Consider the following 16,097-nt stretch of genomic DNA (forward strand, 5'->3'; position numbering starts at 1 on the left):
ATTAGCTATAAAGGATCATAATTTTAAAGTCATACTTTTGAAACAATTTTTTTTCATTAATACGGCCATACAAGGAACAGAAAAGTCCCAAAGGTGAAAAAATATCAATCATCAATCCAACAAGTTAAAGAATAATTTTGTCACCATCTAGACTTACTGTTTGAAATCTAAGACTTACCTCTGCCACTCCACTCCCAATGCTAGTTCCCTGGTCCAAGTCCTTATCTCAAGCTAAGTTATTTTAAAAGCTTGGAACTGGCCCGTTTCTAATTTCTCTCCAATACACACCATTGTCAGTTACCTTTTTAGAAAAAGCAGCTTATAATATGGCAAAACAGTGAAAGTCTGATGAATAGGTATTACTACTTAGAAGACCTGGGCTCTAACTGGGGTTCTTCCATTAATTAATAGTGAAGTGCTACACAAATGTAAGTTGTTGTTTTCTCTAGGAAATGTCACTTCTCTAAGGAAACCAATAATGGTTCAGTACTGCCTAACAAATCAATTCAAATTCAGTCTGGCATTCAACTGAAATCTTGCTTATTTTAAATCACTTTTGCATCCATAACAGCATGACAGGCACTAAGTTAATAGCTCCTGATATGCTGGACGCAGTGGCTCATGCCTATAATCCCAGCACTTTGGGAGGCCATGGTGGATGGATCACCTGAGGTCAGGAGTTCTAGACCAGCCTGACCAACGTGGCAAAACCCCACCTCTACTAAAAACACAAAAATTAGCTGGACGTGGTGGTGGGCCCTTGTAATCCCAATTACTCGGGAGGCTGAGGCAGGAGAATCGCTCCAACCTGGGAGGCAGAGGTTGCAGTGAGCCGAGATTATGCCACTGCACTCCAGCCTGGGTGACAGAGCAAGACTCCATCTTAAAAACAAAACAAAACAAAACAAAAAAACAAAAAACTTCCTGATTTACTAGAGTCAAAATATCATGCTTTAGGTTCTTTTTAAAGAAAGTACAAAAACAAACAAAAAAACCCTCATACACACAAATAAAATTAAGTACACTATGTATATTATTATTATTTAAAATATAAAGATGGGGTCTCACTACTGGGGTTGTTTAGGTTGGTCTTGAACTCCTGGACTCAAAGCGATCCCCCTGCAGTGGCCTCCCAAAGTACTGGGATTCCAGGCATGAGCCACCATGCCAGGCCTAAATTATTTTTTAATTAAAAACTTTCCATATTTTACAATGTATAGGTTGCAAAACTCAAATTAGGACATTTTAGCAATAATTGTTTCAAGGAAAAGCACTTTTCTTTCTCACTATTATAAACATTGTAAGAATGTTCATATGAAATCAAAGCAGGATGTTTCAAAGGTAAATGCATTATCAAATATGCCAAGGAGTTGTTAAAAGCCTAACAAAGGTAGCTGACCCACTGAAGATAACCTAGTCATTGAAATACGGTCCACTTGGTTTTAGTTGCTTATTTCTAGCACAAATCTCAGTAAAGCTGCACCTTTGTTTTAAGGCCACAAATTTGCCCTGGAGAAATGGCGACATTAGAACCTTAAACATTTTTTACTATCAATTCTAAATTTTTTTTCAGGCTAAATTTTTGCTGCTCTTGTGGGAATGAAAGGATTTCATTACATAAAGAAGTTTAAAATCCTTACAGTCAACATAATTAGGATGTTCACGTAAGATGTTTTTATACAGTTTTTCTGCTTCATGGAATTCACACATCGCCTCATATAGCCTGGCGAGATTATATGACGTGGTAACGGAAATGGCGTTATAGTAATGCTCATCGTGTTCCGCTTCTGCTTTTGCACGGTCCAATGAAGCCAAAAAATATTTCTATGAGAAAGAAAAATCACACTGTTAAAAGATTTAGTTTATACACTTTTTAAAAAGGCATGCATTCAACTTGATTCAGTATAAAAGAAGCAAATATTTCTATTTTCCTACCTTAGCCTCCCCTAGGTTTCCAAGTCTAAAATGGAGGGCACCCACATTATTGAGAATCTCTGGAGGGACATCGGCCTGCACTTTCTCCTGAAGGATTCGTGTTGCTGTTCCATAGGCTGAAAGGGCACCCTGTATTTTCATGATTGACAGAAAAAGGTGTAAGTGGAAGAGAGACACTACACCAGGCTTACAAAAAACACATCATATGAGAGATTAAAAAACATTACTAAAATACCTGTATATCAGTCTGTTCTAAGATTTGTGCCAATTCAATCCAAGCTTCAACATCATCGGGATACTGTTCTGTGACCTTCTTCAAATGGCCCTGGGATAAAAGAGATTGTTAAGCTGAAGTATTCCATCTATAGGTTGTCAAAATAAAAAGTGGGGGCTATTTAAGTCTGTTTTGTTATCTAAACTGGAACAAGCTCAGCTAACAAAACTGTTTCTATCATATTTCTACTAGCAATAACAGGAAATGAGAAATGGGAGTTTTGGGATAGCTAACAGAAAACAGCTAAGACTTTAAAAAAAAGATGTACCTTGGCAATATCTCGTTTTTCTTGATCTTCTGAGGCAGCATAGAGAGAGCCGAGAATTTTCATAGTTTCATAATTATTAGGATAAGCTTTCAAAACCTTCTCAAAACACTGAGATGCATTTTCTTTGTCACCTCGATAAATATACATTTGTCCCAAACCAAAAAATGGGAGCACAAAAGAGGATGAGGCAAACTGCGTGGCTTGATAATAGTACTGAAAAGCTTGGTCATAATCCTCCTAAAGAATGAAAATAAAAAAAGACCAATATGTACAAAAGTATTGGAAAGATTTAAAACACTATAAGTAAAAAGATTAGACATTTAGAGAAGTTATAAAATTACCTGAACATGGAATGATCTAGCTAGCTGATAGCAGCTCTCTGCTTGCATAGCTTCCACTTCTGTATTATGGAATGCATGGAGGGCCAGATGCTGGACTTTACTATAATCCTGAACAAAGATCAGAAAGTCAACTGAGTGAATTCATAAGACTAGCTTGCATAGCTGTTTTATGTTAGACTAACACTTCGTTTACCTGTAAGATACATTTCCATCTTCTTCATAAATAGTTGCCTTTCAGTGCTATAACAGTTATAACCTAATCAATAATTCACTATGAAAGCGGAGTATGTTTCTACAGCCAGAGAGAGTAAAGCACTGTGGTCAGTCTAAGGTCACATAGCTATTAACCACAGTGCTTTATTCTCTCTGACTGTAGAAACACACTCCCCTTTCATAGTGAATTACTGACTTTAGACTATTAACTCTTCCTCAACTTATCCACCCACAAAATGGGAGTAAGATAACCTACATCATAGAATTATTGTGAAGATTACATAAGTAAATACACAAAGTGCACTTTTTTTTTTTGAGACAGGGTCTTACTCTGTTGCATGGGCTGGAGTGCAGTGGCGCCATCATGGCTCACTGCAGCCTCGACCTCCCAGGCTCAAGTGATCCTCCCACCTCAGCCTTCTGAGTAACTGAGACTACAGGTATGTGCCACCATGTCCAGCTAATTTTTAAAAAATTTTTGTAGAGATGAGGTCTCACTATGTTGCCAGTGTTGGTCTTGAACTCCTGGGCTCAAGCAATCCTCCCACCTTGGCCTCTCAAAATGCTGGGATTACAGACATGAGCCACTACTCCCAGTAGATTTACTATTTTAAGAAACCTAAAATACCACTGCTTCTACAGAATTAGTGGCAACTTAAAAAATACAACATGATCAACATGCAAAATAAAAATGTCAGTGACTCCTTGTTCCCTACATAGCACGTCCAAATTCTGATATTACACAAATGCTCCACTATCTGAATCCAAAGCATTGCCTACCATATTATATACTATTTCATAGATTTGTGTGTCTTTCCCTTTTCAACTCTTTAGTGACCTCTTCCTAAAAACCTAGTTCAAAAGCTCTGCAGCCTTGGTGAAAATTCACCTAAGCCACCTGACCACTTCCTCATTTCTCTACCATAAATGAGTAGATACCTTTATTTTTACACTTACATTTGTTTACATGGCTGCTTTTTCTATGAAACTGAACTCCTTGAGTACAGAAACCATGTTTTACTAATCTTCACATCACTACCACAGTGTTGGGTACAGTATATAGGGGTCAATAAATATTAAGCAAATAAATGAATAAACAAATGTAGGTACCCTCAGGTAACTAATACAACATACTCTATAATTTGGAGGGGGGGAAAAATCTGACATTTTCAAATTTCTTTCCAAGTTTAAAAAAGAAATAAAATATCAATTGCAGTACAGAAAAACAAAAATCAGAATTTAAAAATAAATGACTTCTACCTTTTTGAAGAAAAAGTGATTTGCCAAGTGGTTCAATACCATAGGGTTGCTAGGATCAATCGTATAGGCTCTGGAAAGAAGCTGGACGCCATTTTTAATGGAATCAGCCTAAAAGAAAACATTGCAACAAGGTGGAGTGAAAACAATACTAAATTAGCACTTTTCAAGAAGTTTTCTTTAGTCACAAGAAATAAGTTATAAACCCTAAGATCAGACACTAAAACGGATTAGAAGCTTATGATTTTAAATATCTGTATTGCATTTGTAATTAAATCTCCCTTTTAATCCTTAATTTTTTTGTGTGTCACTTTTTTCCCCTCTTTTTATTTTCTTGTTCAGTTCTTGCTTGAGACTTATCTCATCTACTTTATTAGTCCCTGCCCCTACTTCTCCCACAAAAAGCCACCTTTGTTTTTATTTATTTATATTCATTTTTATTTTTTTTCAGACAGGATCTCACTGTGTTGCCCACGATGGAGAGCACTGGCACAAACACAGCTCACTGCAGCCTTGACCTCCTGGGCTCAAACAATCCTCCCATTTTGATCTCCCAAAGTGTTGGGATTATAGGTAAGAGCCACCATGCCTGGCCTCTACCACCTTTGGTTTTATTGATCCGAGCTGTTTTCTTCATGTGACTGATACTGGTGGATTATGCAACAGCCATTTTACCACTTATCCTGCTAACAGAATCCAGATTTTATAGCCTGTGAAAATCTTTTGAGTTTAGGAAGGAAAGCTTCCTTCCCCTCTTCCCCAGGCCCGGGGGATGAATCATGATTGACCTACACCAGTCCAGATAATCTTTTCCTCTGGCCTAAGGTAGTGGTTCTCAACTGGGGATGAAGTCATGTTTGGTTATCACAATTGGAGGAATGCTATCGGCATTTAGTGGGTAGAGGCCAGGGATGCTGTTAAAATAAACATTCTATAATGGAAGGGGCAGTTCCCCACAACAAAGAATTATGCAGCCCAAAACGTCAATAGTACTGAGGCTGAGAAACCCAGGTAACCCTGTTTTGGACAATTATACATAAGGGGAAGCATGATGGAGAGCTTCCTTCTCAATATAAGACAGGGCTTCTCTAAGAGAAAGCCTTTTTATCCTTTCCCTTTCCTCCCTTTTTATAAGACCGATGTAATAATGAGAAGCTGGAGATGCTGCAGCCACCTTGTGACTATGAGATGACAGACACGATGAAGAAAGGCTGCACATTAAGGAAGGCAGGACAGAATTATATAAAATCATAGGTTTGGCAACAAGGACCTATCAAATTTGAGACCTTTGACAACTGGTTTAGCAAACACTAAAAGCCCTTATGTTTAAGGCACTGGGATGTGTTTTTTGTTACTTGCAATGAAAGCATTCCAAACTGACATACAAGTCTACGACCCCTTATCTGAGATTCTGAAATCTAAATGCCTTAAAAAACAAGTTTTGTTTTTTGTTTTTTTGTTTTTTTTGGTAATCTTGGAGCAAACTCATTTGGTGGCAATACTACCTGAATTGTAACCCTATCTACTAGTGTGAACAGTCTATCATTTTGCCACAGAAATATAAGTTTGCTTTTGGGGTAGTGCCCAAATAACTGGGTGTTACACATTACAAACTACAGGTACCTTTCTGTAATCTGTAATCTTAATTTCTAAGACACATCTGGCTCCAAGAGTTTTAGATAAGAGGCTGTGGGCCTGACAAAGCAGTTAGGAGCTAGATACTTTTTTCACTTACATACCATACCTCTTTATTGTTGAGTTCTAGAACAGCCAGTCCAACCAATGCTCCCACACATTTGGAATTGAGTTCCAGGGCTCTGCTGAATGCCAGACGAGCTTTTTCCAGTTTGTTAAGTTTCACAAAGCAATGGCCCATTCCTAAACGAACTTCCGCTATAAAATGAAGTCATTCAATCTGTCAAACTAGGGTATTTTTTAGAGTTCAATTACAAAAATGCTTAAACATTCTCTATTTATGAGTTGCAAAATCCCCAAAATTAACCTCAGTATAACTACACTACAAAATCTTTTGACCTATCACAAACTTGGTTTCCTTGGAGGCTACATCACACCACATTCCAACCCTCTCCCCTATCACCGACACATTTCTCACTACAGAACAGAACACCTATAATACTGGTATTTTTCTTGTCTTCTAACATCGCTGCTAACCATACCTTCAATTTCTCATCACTGAAGAACAATTTTTAAACAGAGAACAAAAGTTCCACTTAGACCTTAAATAATGTGACTGATTATGGGCACATACCATTGCTCCCTTCAGAGCTATGCTCATATGTGCTACCTCATTTAAGGCCATGCCAAAACACAAGCAAATTCCCATCTAAAGCCAATCGCCATACTGGTCACTAGATGCCCTCTTATCTATTTAAGGATACTGCTCCAGCAACCTTCCCCTATTTTTTCTCTCTACTGGATCATTAATTCTCTTCTACACATAAACATTCTGCCATCTTATACAAATCCTCTCTTGATTCTATATCCCTTTCCAGTTGTCGATCATGTCTGTTCTTCCTTTGATAGCAAAACTCCCAGAATGATCTAGCTACACTTGCTATGTCTAATTCCTTTCCTTCCATTTTCTCTTGAATACACTCCAGTGAAGCTCTACCCACCATTCCAGTAAAACTGCTTTTATCAAGGTCACTATGGATTTGTATGCTGCTAAATCCAATGATCAATTCTGTGTCCCTATTTTACGTGACCTAACAGAATTTGACACAGTTGGTCATCATCTTCTTCTGGAAACATTTTACATTTGCCTTTAAGGACAATGCACTCACCCTATTTTCCTCCTATACCTCTGGCTATTATCTTCTCATTCTCCTTTGCTGATTCTTCCTCATTTCCCTAATCTCTTAATATCAGAGTGCTCTAGGGCTCCACCTCCAGACCTCTTTTCTATTTGCACTCATTCACAGCTTTATACACTATCTATATGTTGATGACTTCAGCCCAGACCTCTTTCCTGAATTCCAGCCTTTCTGCTGTCTTCACTTCGTAAATTTTAAATAACGGGATTTGGCAAATATGATTAAGTATAGAGTTTATTGGAGTGCATGGTGTGAGAATGGCCACCAGAAAAGTACTGACTCCAAATGAATGATATCAGTGTTTTCCAAAGTGAAAAAGTTAAGGTTTTAATTATTTGGGGGAAATAGAGAAGTTCTAGTAGGATTATAACATTCTAAAATATAACACTAGGTGCCTATGTCACAGCAATTTGATTGGCTACAAATTGCTATATTCTAAAAAGATTATTTTATTGCTCCATGTGAGGGGGGTCTTATTTCTGGCATCATTTGATCTTAATTGTTTACAGGGAAAAAAAAGGCAGAAATTGCAACTGCATGCCACATGACTCAGGTTGTATAGCCACATTCTTCTCAAGGCTCAGGATAAAGCTCTAAAAGCTTTAAGTCTGAACTGCTTAATTTGACAACTTATATGTCTAAAAGGTACTTCAAACTTTTCATATCTAAAACTAGTTCCACTTAAACTATTTCCCAAATATAGTAAAATATAACTCTACTTTTCCAATTCCTTGTGCAAGGGAGTTATCTTTGACTCTTCCTCTCTGTCTTATATATCATATGTACTCCATCAGCTCTCCTTTCAAAATACATGTAGAATCTGACCACTTGTACCAACTCCACTATTACCTTCCTAGTGTAAGCCACAATCACCTCTGACCTGCCTGTCTGCAGACGCCTTCTCCCTGCTCTCCCTACTTCTGTCTTTGACCCCCTCCCCTTGAGCCCCACTCTAGTCTCAACCCCAAAGCTTAAATGATCCTTTTAAATATAGGTCAGATCATGTCACTCTGCTGCCCAAGGCCCTCCAATGGCTTCCTGTCTCTGTCGATGTAAAAACTAAAGTCCTTACAATAATCTGTGATGCCCTACGTGATTAGTCAGTCCCTGGTTATAGCTTTGACCCCATTTCTTACTACTTTTCCCCCCTACTCTTTCTCTCTCTACTCCAGATACAATGGCCTCCTTACTCTTCCTTAAACTTACCAGGCAACCTCTTTCCTCTGGACCTTTGTACCTTCTATGCTCTCTCTCTAGGAGTGGTCTTCTCCTATATATCTGCATGGCTGCTAGTTGTTTTTTAGGTCTTCACACAAATGTTACTATCTCTGATGAGCTTCCTTGGTCATCCTTTCTAAGCAACTCCTGATGCTTCTCATAGCCTTTTTCTGCTTTATTCTTCTCCTTGGCTCTTACTGGTAGCTTACACATCATACATATTTTACTATTTATCTTGCCCACTGAAAACTGGACTCCCTGAGGGCAGGAACTTTTGTCTCTTTGGTTAATTGCTACATTCTCAGGGTTTAGAACACTGCCTGCCACATAGTTGGTACTCAATAAAAATTTGCTACATGAATGACATTTTGGAAAGAAAAATAGTATAGAGCAAAAAGATTATATTATAATCTACTATCCAGACTTTTTTTTTCTTGAGACAGGGTCTTGCTCTGTTGCCCAGGCTGGAGTGCCGTGGCATGAACATGGCTCACTGCAGCTTCAAATGCCTAGGCTCGAGTGATCCTCCTGCCTTAGCCTCTTGAGTAGCTGCGACCACAAGCACTACCATGCGCGGCTGATTTTCTGTAGAGACGGGGGTCTCACTTTGTTGCACAGGCTGGTCTCAAATTCCTGGGCTCAAGCAATCCTTCTACCTCACCCTCCCTAAGTGCTGAGATTACAGGTGTGAACCAGTGCAGCCAGATCCTATCTATTTTTTTTTCCCCTTGAGACAAGGTCTTGTTCTGTTGCCCAGGCTGGAATGCAATGGCACAATCATGGCTCACTGCAGCCTCAACCTCCCAGACTCAAGCGATCCTCCAGCCTGAGCCTCCCAAGGAGCTGGGACTACAGGTGTGTGCCACCATGCTCATGTAACTTTTTTATTTTTTGTAGAGACAGGGTCTCACTATGTTGCCCAGGCTGGTCTCAAACTCCTGGGCTCAAGTAGTCCTCCTGCCTCGGCCTACCAAAGTGCTGAGATTATTGGCATGAGCCATTGCACTCGGCCTTACTATCCAGCTTTTGATTCAAACATAGCACTAAAAAAAAAACCTTGATTCTGACATTTCTATAATCCAACAATATCTTTTCATAACTAACTTCATAAGCAACTGACAAATCCTCAATGCTTTAAGCTGGGTCATATACAGTTTAGACATAAAATAAAATTTTTCTCTTACCTGGACATCCTGGGTTAGTACGCAATGCTTTCTTATAGTAAGCAAGAGCTCCTCTGTAATCCTTCTTGTTGAAGGAAATGCAAGCTTTACCTGTAATGATTTTTAAAAATAATCACAGTGTCTGACTAAAGGCTACAAGTCTATTATGTTTTACACTAACTTAACTAAGTTAAATACATCTCTGAGTAAGAAATACTTGAAAACAGTGAACAAAATTTCATATTAAAAATTTGTTTTTCATAAAAGTATACTAATTTATGTCTAAAAATAAAACTTCTTGTTTTTATGTTAAATGTTATAAAGTTGGCAAACTACCATAGGAACAGAAAACTGAATACCGCCTGTTCTCACTTATAAGTGGGAGCTAAATGACGAGAACACATGGACACAGAGGGGAACAACACATACTGGGGCCTTTTGGAGGGTGGAGGGTGGGAGCAGGGAGAGGATCAGGAAAAATAACTAATAGGTACTAGGCTTAATACCTGAGTGATGAAATAACCTGCACAATAAACCCCCATGACACAAGTTTACCTATGGAACAAACCTGCACTTGTACCCCTGAACTTCAATAAAAGTTTAAAAAATGTTATAAAGTTAATAATTGAAATAGCTTGAAGTTGTCTAAGTAGAGATTGTTTATTGGCTCTTCAGAAGTGTATAATCAATTACTCTTTTTTGAAAAAATTATTTTTTGTAGAGATGGGGTCTTGCTGTGTTGCCCCAGCTGGTCTTGAACTCCTGGCCTCAAGTGATCCTCCTGCCTCAGTCTCTCAAAGCCCTGGGATTACAGGTATAACGAGACAGGGTCTCAAAGCGCTGAAATTACACCATGCCTGGCCTAAATAATAAATTATTCTTAACTGGTATATATTTTATTTCTACGATTTCAACAATATTTGTTGTAGGTAATTTCATCTGTAACAACATAAAGCTCTTCTACTTTGCTGTCTAGCTGAGTTATTAAGGAGCTATTACCAAGAGATATATTCTAGGCATATGCTGAAAACAATTGTTTCCTAACATGTTGCCAAAGATCACTTACCAAGAAGGGCTGGAATATTATTTGGAGACTGATTGAGTACAAAATGAAACTGCGCATCAGCTTGATCCATTTTGTCACCCTCAAGTAGGCAGAAGCAGGCTCTTCCCAACAAATGGTTCTATAAAGTAACGTATTATCTTAGACTTTACCCCTATGTACCATGAACATGTAACACTAAAGTGAAAACCAAATAGGAAGGAGGTGGAGCACAATGCAAATTCCCCTATCAAATGTAATGTGCTTAAGCTACTAACAAGCAATTCTTAATTACAAAATAAGAAATTATCCTGAAATGTAAGTTTTCTGTGCCAGTAACAACAACCAAAAGAAAAATTTAAATTCCTTAAAATATCCTTGAAATTCACCTGGAGATAATAAAATTACTGGAGCAAGTTTTACGTACTAAATTTGCCCATATTACTTAAACAGTAGAAAAACCAAAGCATTCCAATTTTAATGAGGAACCTTTCTTCTTTTTCACTCTATCAACCATGTTATTTGAAGAAAAACTCTTTCAAAAAATCTGCTATCACACACATTTTGCTTTCATGTGCTTTTTTCCCCCTTCATAAATGGAAAGAAATTTGACTTTATTTTTACCTGATCATACATAATAATTTTATCGGCCATTGTATACAACAAGGTGGCCTGCGTAATAAGATCCTTTTTATTGTCCTTATTCTTTTCTTTCCGAGCCTGTTGTACATAATACGCTGCCAATGTATCCAAGCAAGTCATCTGGTCTTTTTCATGGTCTCTATAGTCCAAATTGCCATCTATACGTGCTGCTTCCAACAATTTTACAAACTCTTCTGTTTTTCCTTGCTTGTAGTATTCCAGCTATAAGGTAATGAAACAAATTAGAATCACTAAAGCATATGTCCACATAAAAAGTTGTACACAAATGTTTATAGCAACTTTATTTGTAACAACAAAAAACTGGAAACAATCAAAATGTTGATTAACAGGTGAATGGATAAACAAGCTGTGGTGTATCCATAAAATGGATACTATGCCACAATGAAAAGGAATGAACTATTGATATATGCTACAACATGGATAAATCTCAAAATAATTATGCTGAATGAAAGAAATCAGACCAAAAAAAAAAGAGTACATATTGTGTGATTCCATTTATATAAAACTCTAGAAAACATAAAACAATCTCTAGTGTCAAAAAGCAGACCAGTGGTTGTCTGGCACGGGGATTAGGGGTGGGGTGGGGGACTTGTGGGGAGTGGTACAGAGGACACTTTTGGAAGGTGATGAATGTATTCATTAATCTTGATTGTGGTGATGGTTTCACAGGTATATACAGATGATAAAACTTATCAAATGGTAAATGTCAAATATATGCAGTTTATTATAAATCCATTAGACTTTAATAAAGCTGTTTAAAAAACTGGAATCATTCAAAATGTTCCCAATCTGCTGCTTATCTAGTTGATTTCTAACTAAAATTTTCAGATAAGTAGAGCCTAAGAGAGAAAACAACAGTGAAAGATATGAAGAATTCTACACAGAAAACTTGGGTTCTGGTTCTAGATCTACCAAAAATTATCTGTGATTTGGGCCTGTTTAATAACTTCTCTAGGCATCTGTTTGACTTATAAATAATAAAAGAAATATCCACTAGGTGTGGTGGTATGCACCTGTAATCTACTACTTGGGATGCTGCAGTGGCAGGATGGCTTGAGCCCTGGAGTTTGAGTCTAGCCTGGGCAAAATACAGAGACTCTGTCTCTATGTGGAATATCCACCACTTATTAACCACTGACTATTGGTCACATACCATGAAAGGAATTTCATATACATATTCTCTAATCTGTACAACCACTCTATGAGGTAGATGCTAACATCACTATATTTTAAATGAGGACATATGCTCAGAAGTTAGATCATTTGTCTAAGGTCACATAGCTAGTTAGCAGCCATGCCGGGACTTGATCTAACCCCAAAGCCTACATTCTTTTCCCCATAAAAATCTATATCCCACAATGTGTCATTAATTTATTCTACTACAGGTGCCATGCTAATCCTCCAATATTCTAATTTTTGTTTAAGTGCTGTTAAGGAGGACATATGTACTTAAAATATATATATATATAATATATATTATATATACATCTAAATTACCGTCTGGTTTTAAAAAAAATGTGTGTGACAAGGAGGCTTGGTCTCCATGGAATAAGAAAACTTGGCATTTCAAGTCAAGAAGGCACTGCTTGTCACTGAAAATACTTCTCTGTAAATCCACATCCAAAAGGAAGAAACTCTTAGAGCAGTCTTGAGCACTGGATATAAGCCCAATTCCAGACCTATTTCTCTGACTCTTCAAGACAATATTAGGAGCCTCTTCTGTATGTTTGTATGAAAGCAATGTGACACATCTACTTAGGAATAATGACTGTAACATTTATATTACCTATTCCTATAAAAAGAAAACATCATTATGCAGCTGATGCTGGCAAGTAGAGGATATAGAATTTTAGGCTTTCTGATTGGATTTTCTTGAGAATCTCCAGTAAGATTCACATTGAAGGAGACTAAATAGGACAAAAAACATAAGCCTGAGATAAACTTCACCCAAAACAACTTTTGTGATTTTGGGTGAAGTGATTTTCCCGGAACCTAATCACTTTCTAGAATATTTTAAGGGAAATGTTTTATTGTTATAGGAAACGATGTTAAGCAGTAATGTTTACATAGAAGCACTTCGCTTCTTTTCAGCTTATCTATAAACCATAAGCCAGCCTTCACTGAACAAGCACTAAATTAAAAAATATTCAATATAGAGTACTACTTAAATGAATTTTGCCCTTACCAACATATACTAATTCACCAGTAGAGCAGCATATCATTTAGAAAAATGGCCTTATTGTTCCATAAATTATTAACACAATTAACTTCCATACACATGGTATAACTAATCTATCATGCAGCCAAGCTGGCTATTACTATATCTGAAAACAGAAACTACATATTTTCCTAGTCAACAAATAAAAAATATTTGCTACATGAATACTGACCGCCAAAGCAATCCATATGTGCAGTTGTGTGTGTTCCTGTTTCAGAATACTGATAACTTCATCTCCCTCCGGTAACTGATCGAAGTCAAGTTCAATGACCTAAAATACAAAATGTAGGTCTTAACTCTTATTCCACTTTAAAATTCACATTTCATCTTTGCTGCTTTTCGTGAATATAATCAACACGCATATACATAGAGTACGTGTTCACTTTCAATACGGTTGAGCTAATCCATGTTAATGTTTAAGGAGCACATGACAAATAGGTTATACTATAATAAAGTTAAAGCACAGAGAAGCAAACAAACCCTGCTACTTGTCCCCAAATCACTGGAACTATAAAATGCTAGAAATGGTCTGCTTACTCAAAAATAACAAAACAAAATCCTACTTAACATAGAATCCAAGTAAAGTGCAGATAAGCACCCTAGAGACTCTTATGCCATAGGTCTGACTCCTTGAGACGCATGACCCTACAGGCCATGCAAAGTGGAATGCCACTGCACACATTAATCATGGAGGTGGCACCTGCGTGTAACAGACAGTCCTGACTGTAAGCATAAAAATAATAATAGGAAAATGTCCTGGAATTAGAGGTAATGACTACACAACTTTGCGAATACACTAAAAACCACTGAATTTTATACCTCAATATTATATCTCAAACAAAAAAATAAAAATAAAAGATATACAAGAAGACTGAACACCAAAGCTGAGAGCTTTACTCAGACAAGCCACAGGCCACCCATGAATGAGACATAGGTAAGCGAGAGGAGGTTAAATTTTATCAGCACACAGGGGCGGCTAAATCTTGGGCTATCTCGCTGAAGGAGAGTTGGTGTAGAGAACACAGTGCACCATGACAGACTCGAGTTTCTAAGGGAGAAGAGGCGACCTCCTATATATTCCCAGGGAAAGATCTCGAGTTTGAGCAGCAAGCACATAAACCCCGGTAACATCAGCGCCCACCTCTGTCATCTGCGAGGTGTTTTACAGTTTATCGGGTACTCTCACACCTCTGCTCCCGTGAGTTGGTTAGTAAAAGAGTAGCGCACTGTCAAATTCGAACAGGCTGGAGAGGAACTTTCAAGAACTCCTTCTCCGAGTGGCCCTGAGGCTGCAGAGACGCGGTGCCCCCAGCCTGAGGGCACAGGGGCTAAAGAAGATGATGATCAGACCTTGGCCAGGTATTTCGATCAGGGCTCTTAGAGAAGGAGGATGCTCTCGCTTCAGAAACGAAGTCGAGCGAAGTCGGTGGGGGCGATCGTACAAGTTCATGGCCCCCACCCGCCTCCATACACGACACTTACCTCGTCAGTGTCCCGGAGGGGAATCTCGATGGAGCCCCGCGACATGATGGGGTCAGAAGGCGAGCAAGTGTCTCGCCCCGCCGCTCCGCAGCCGGTAGTCTCCGCTTCAGGCTAATCCAGAGGTGAGTGACGGCTCCGGCTCTGGTCTTGACTGCCGCCCCGCGGCGCCGCCGGAGTTCTGGCTTCTCCTTCCCGTCAGCCGCTTAAACAACGAGCAGCGGACGGCGGACGGCCACTTCCGGCGACCCCGCCCCCTGTCCCGGAAGCACTCCCGCGGGAGCGTGCCCTACGCGAGCTCAGCTTGTGGCTCAGGTGTTTCCGTTTTGGGGTTGGCGGCTCCGAAGCTTTCGTTGGCGTGTCAGCTGTAGGGTGACCCGAGAGCCTGCAGGACCTTCGGGACCATGTGGCGTTTGAATCTCCTCAGCGCTGGCGCGGCCCCGAATGAAAGCTTGGAAGGCGTAGCCGCTTGGTCCCGCGGTGGGCGGGCCCCCTGCCTGACGTGGACCTCTTGGGATGGGCCTGGCCAATCCTGTTTTCTTCCCAAGATTGTTAGGGATAATTCAGTCATTCGTTCCGCAACCCAATCATTTGTTCATCTTTTGGCCCCCGTTAGGTGTAAGTCATACCTGTGATACCTTTGTGACTAGTTTAAATTAAAAAATTTACAATTAATTCGGTAATCATTGTGATAATTCATGTCTTTTTTTTTTTTTTAGTTCTTCGAAGCATGTAAGAGGATCTAGTATATTTGTGATTTAAATAAAATTGCAGATGAGGCCGGGCGCGGTGGCTCACGCCTGTAATCCCAGCACTTTGGGAGGCCAAGGCGGGCGGATCATCTGAGGTCAGGAGTTCGAGACCAGCCTGACCAACATGGCGAAAACCCGTCTATTAAAAGTACAAAAATTAGCCCGGCGCGGTGGTGGGCGCCTGTAATCCCAGCTACCAGGGAGGCTGAAACAGGAGACTCGCTTGAACCCGGGAGGCGGAGGTTGCACTGAGCCGAGATCAGCCACTGCGCTCCAGACTGGGGATCGATCGAGACTCCACCTCAAAAAAAAAAAAAAAAAAGAGGAAATTAATTTTAGTAATATATTTTATTTAACGTGATATATCCAAAATCTCATTTCAACATGTAATCAATATAAAAATTCAGGTAGTTTTTACATTTTTTTATACTGAGTCTTGA

At 39.0% G+C, this 16,097-nt stretch overlaps 1 protein-coding gene across 1 annotated transcript in view; it reads right to left on the bottom strand.

Annotated features, from left to right (window-relative positions):
- The window catches only part of CTR9 (CTR9 homolog, Paf1/RNA polymerase II complex component), a 33,329-nt gene extending 17,925 nt beyond the window's left edge, over positions 1-15,404 (bottom strand). The window contains exons 1-12 of the mRNA XM_054440104.2: positions 14,909-15,404; positions 13,599-13,697; positions 11,170-11,409; positions 10,570-10,687; positions 9,525-9,614; positions 6,033-6,181; positions 4,292-4,399; positions 2,819-2,926; positions 2,478-2,714; positions 2,171-2,260; positions 1,936-2,064; positions 1,641-1,824 (exon numbers count right to left, since the gene is read on the bottom strand). Coding sequence (XP_054296079.1) covers positions 1,641-1,824; positions 1,936-2,064; positions 2,171-2,260; positions 2,478-2,714; positions 2,819-2,926; positions 4,292-4,399; positions 6,033-6,181; positions 9,525-9,614; positions 10,570-10,687; positions 11,170-11,409; positions 13,599-13,697; positions 14,909-14,953 — 1,597 coding nt within the window. The 5' untranslated portion in view covers positions 14,954-15,404. The remainder of the gene's footprint in view (positions 1-1,640; positions 1,825-1,935; positions 2,065-2,170; positions 2,261-2,477; positions 2,715-2,818; positions 2,927-4,291; positions 4,400-6,032; positions 6,182-9,524; positions 9,615-10,569; positions 10,688-11,169; positions 11,410-13,598; positions 13,698-14,908) is intronic.
- Positions 15,405-16,097: the final 693 nt, after the last annotated feature.

Source organism: Pongo pygmaeus, chromosome 9 (genome assembly GCF_028885625.2).
Source record: "Pongo pygmaeus isolate AG05252 chromosome 9, NHGRI_mPonPyg2-v2.0_pri, whole genome shotgun sequence".
In the NCBI taxonomy this organism is placed as follows: Eukaryota; Metazoa; Chordata; class Mammalia; order Primates; family Hominidae; genus Pongo; species Pongo pygmaeus.